Here is a 1,214-nt window from a genome sequence, read left to right on the forward strand (position 1 = left end):
CTGCAGTTTGAGCAGGTAACAAATACTTGGAATATACAATCAAAGAAATGTCCACTTGAGACAAGATTGTGAAACAAAGGGAATATACAAACTTCAATACAGAGCTAATGTTTTATCAAGGAGACAAAAACTGAAGGGATAAGCTCTGATGCTATGCCAAGTAAACCATATAGCCAACTTTTTAGCTACCAGTAAAATGGCTCAATGAATACTCTGTAGGCCTATTGTTTTTTTATTTATTTCACAATCTCTTAAAGCTTTTATATAATCCTAAAAGCAAATTCAATCTAACAAACATTTCAGGATAAGTAAAGTTAGCGCTTCTGGGTCAGGCCTAGGTATGCAATCTCTAATACATTCACATACCTGCTATTTTATTTGTTCATTTCCATTATAATAAAATTGGAAAATCTCACTTCTGATATACTTCAATTCTAAGATTAGGAGGAATGTGTATTTTAATAATGCCTTAAGATTCTGTTTACAGCATTTTACCAGTCTTAGAGTCAAAAGTAATACCTTAAACTATAGATTTAAAAAATGCACTGAACAGACCTCAACTTATTTTAGGTTGAGAGCCAATTTGTTTCAAACTATTCGTTAATTAAAATTTTCTTTTACCAGATTATGTAAAATTCTGACTGCTGAACACACTTAGATTTGAAGTTTTTAGAATGGCTATTGTTTACTTATCTCTTCCTAAGCAAAATTATAATCGTGAATATATTTTTTCCAGAAAAATTTTTTTAAAAAAGTCCTTTACCTTTAAAACAACTGCAAACACTTATAAAAAAATAGAAAGACATCATATATAAAATTAGGCTATGTTATGAGAAAATTGCACAAAATACCAAGGACTTTGGAGCACCATTCAAAAGAACCATTATAACTGAACTAAGGGTTCATGAAGCACACCTAGTATTATACATCACAACTCTAGATACAAACACAAGTGGGTGGTAGTACATAACGGAGATTTCAAACATCAATGTAAGTAATTGCCTTTCATCTAGAAATGTAAACGAATTATCACTATCTATTACCTGTTCAAAACAAGTGTACTTAGAGCTTCTCCATCAACATCTTCAGCAATTATGACCAAAGGCTTACGGTGGGCATTGGCAATTTCAAGAGCAGGTACAATAGACTGGACACTAGAAATTTTCTTTTCACTCAATAGAACATAGGCATCTTGGAATTCACACTTCTGACCT

At 31.8% G+C, this 1,214-nt stretch overlaps 1 protein-coding gene and 1 pseudogene across 1 annotated transcript in view; one reads left to right on the forward strand and one right to left on the reverse strand.

The window, feature by feature from the left end:
- Positions 1 to 633, forward strand: part of LOC109379195 (40S ribosomal protein S2 pseudogene) — an 8,852-nt pseudogene extending 8,219 nt beyond the window's left edge.
- Positions 634 to 1,011: 378 nt separating this feature from the next.
- The window catches only part of HSPD1 (heat shock protein family D (Hsp60) member 1), a 6,314-nt gene continuing 6,111 nt past the window's right edge, over positions 1,012 to 1,214 (reverse strand). The window contains exon 5 of the mRNA XM_019635606.1: positions 1,012 to 1,207. Within this exon, the coding sequence (XP_019491151.1) occupies positions 1,040 to 1,207 (168 nt within the window). The 3' untranslated portion in view covers positions 1,012 to 1,039. The remainder of the gene's footprint in view (positions 1,208 to 1,214) is intronic.

Source organism: Hipposideros armiger, unplaced genomic scaffold (assembly GCF_001890085.2).
Source record: "Hipposideros armiger isolate ML-2016 unplaced genomic scaffold, ASM189008v1 scaffold_23, whole genome shotgun sequence".
Taxonomy (NCBI): Eukaryota; Metazoa; Chordata; class Mammalia; order Chiroptera; family Hipposideridae; genus Hipposideros; species Hipposideros armiger.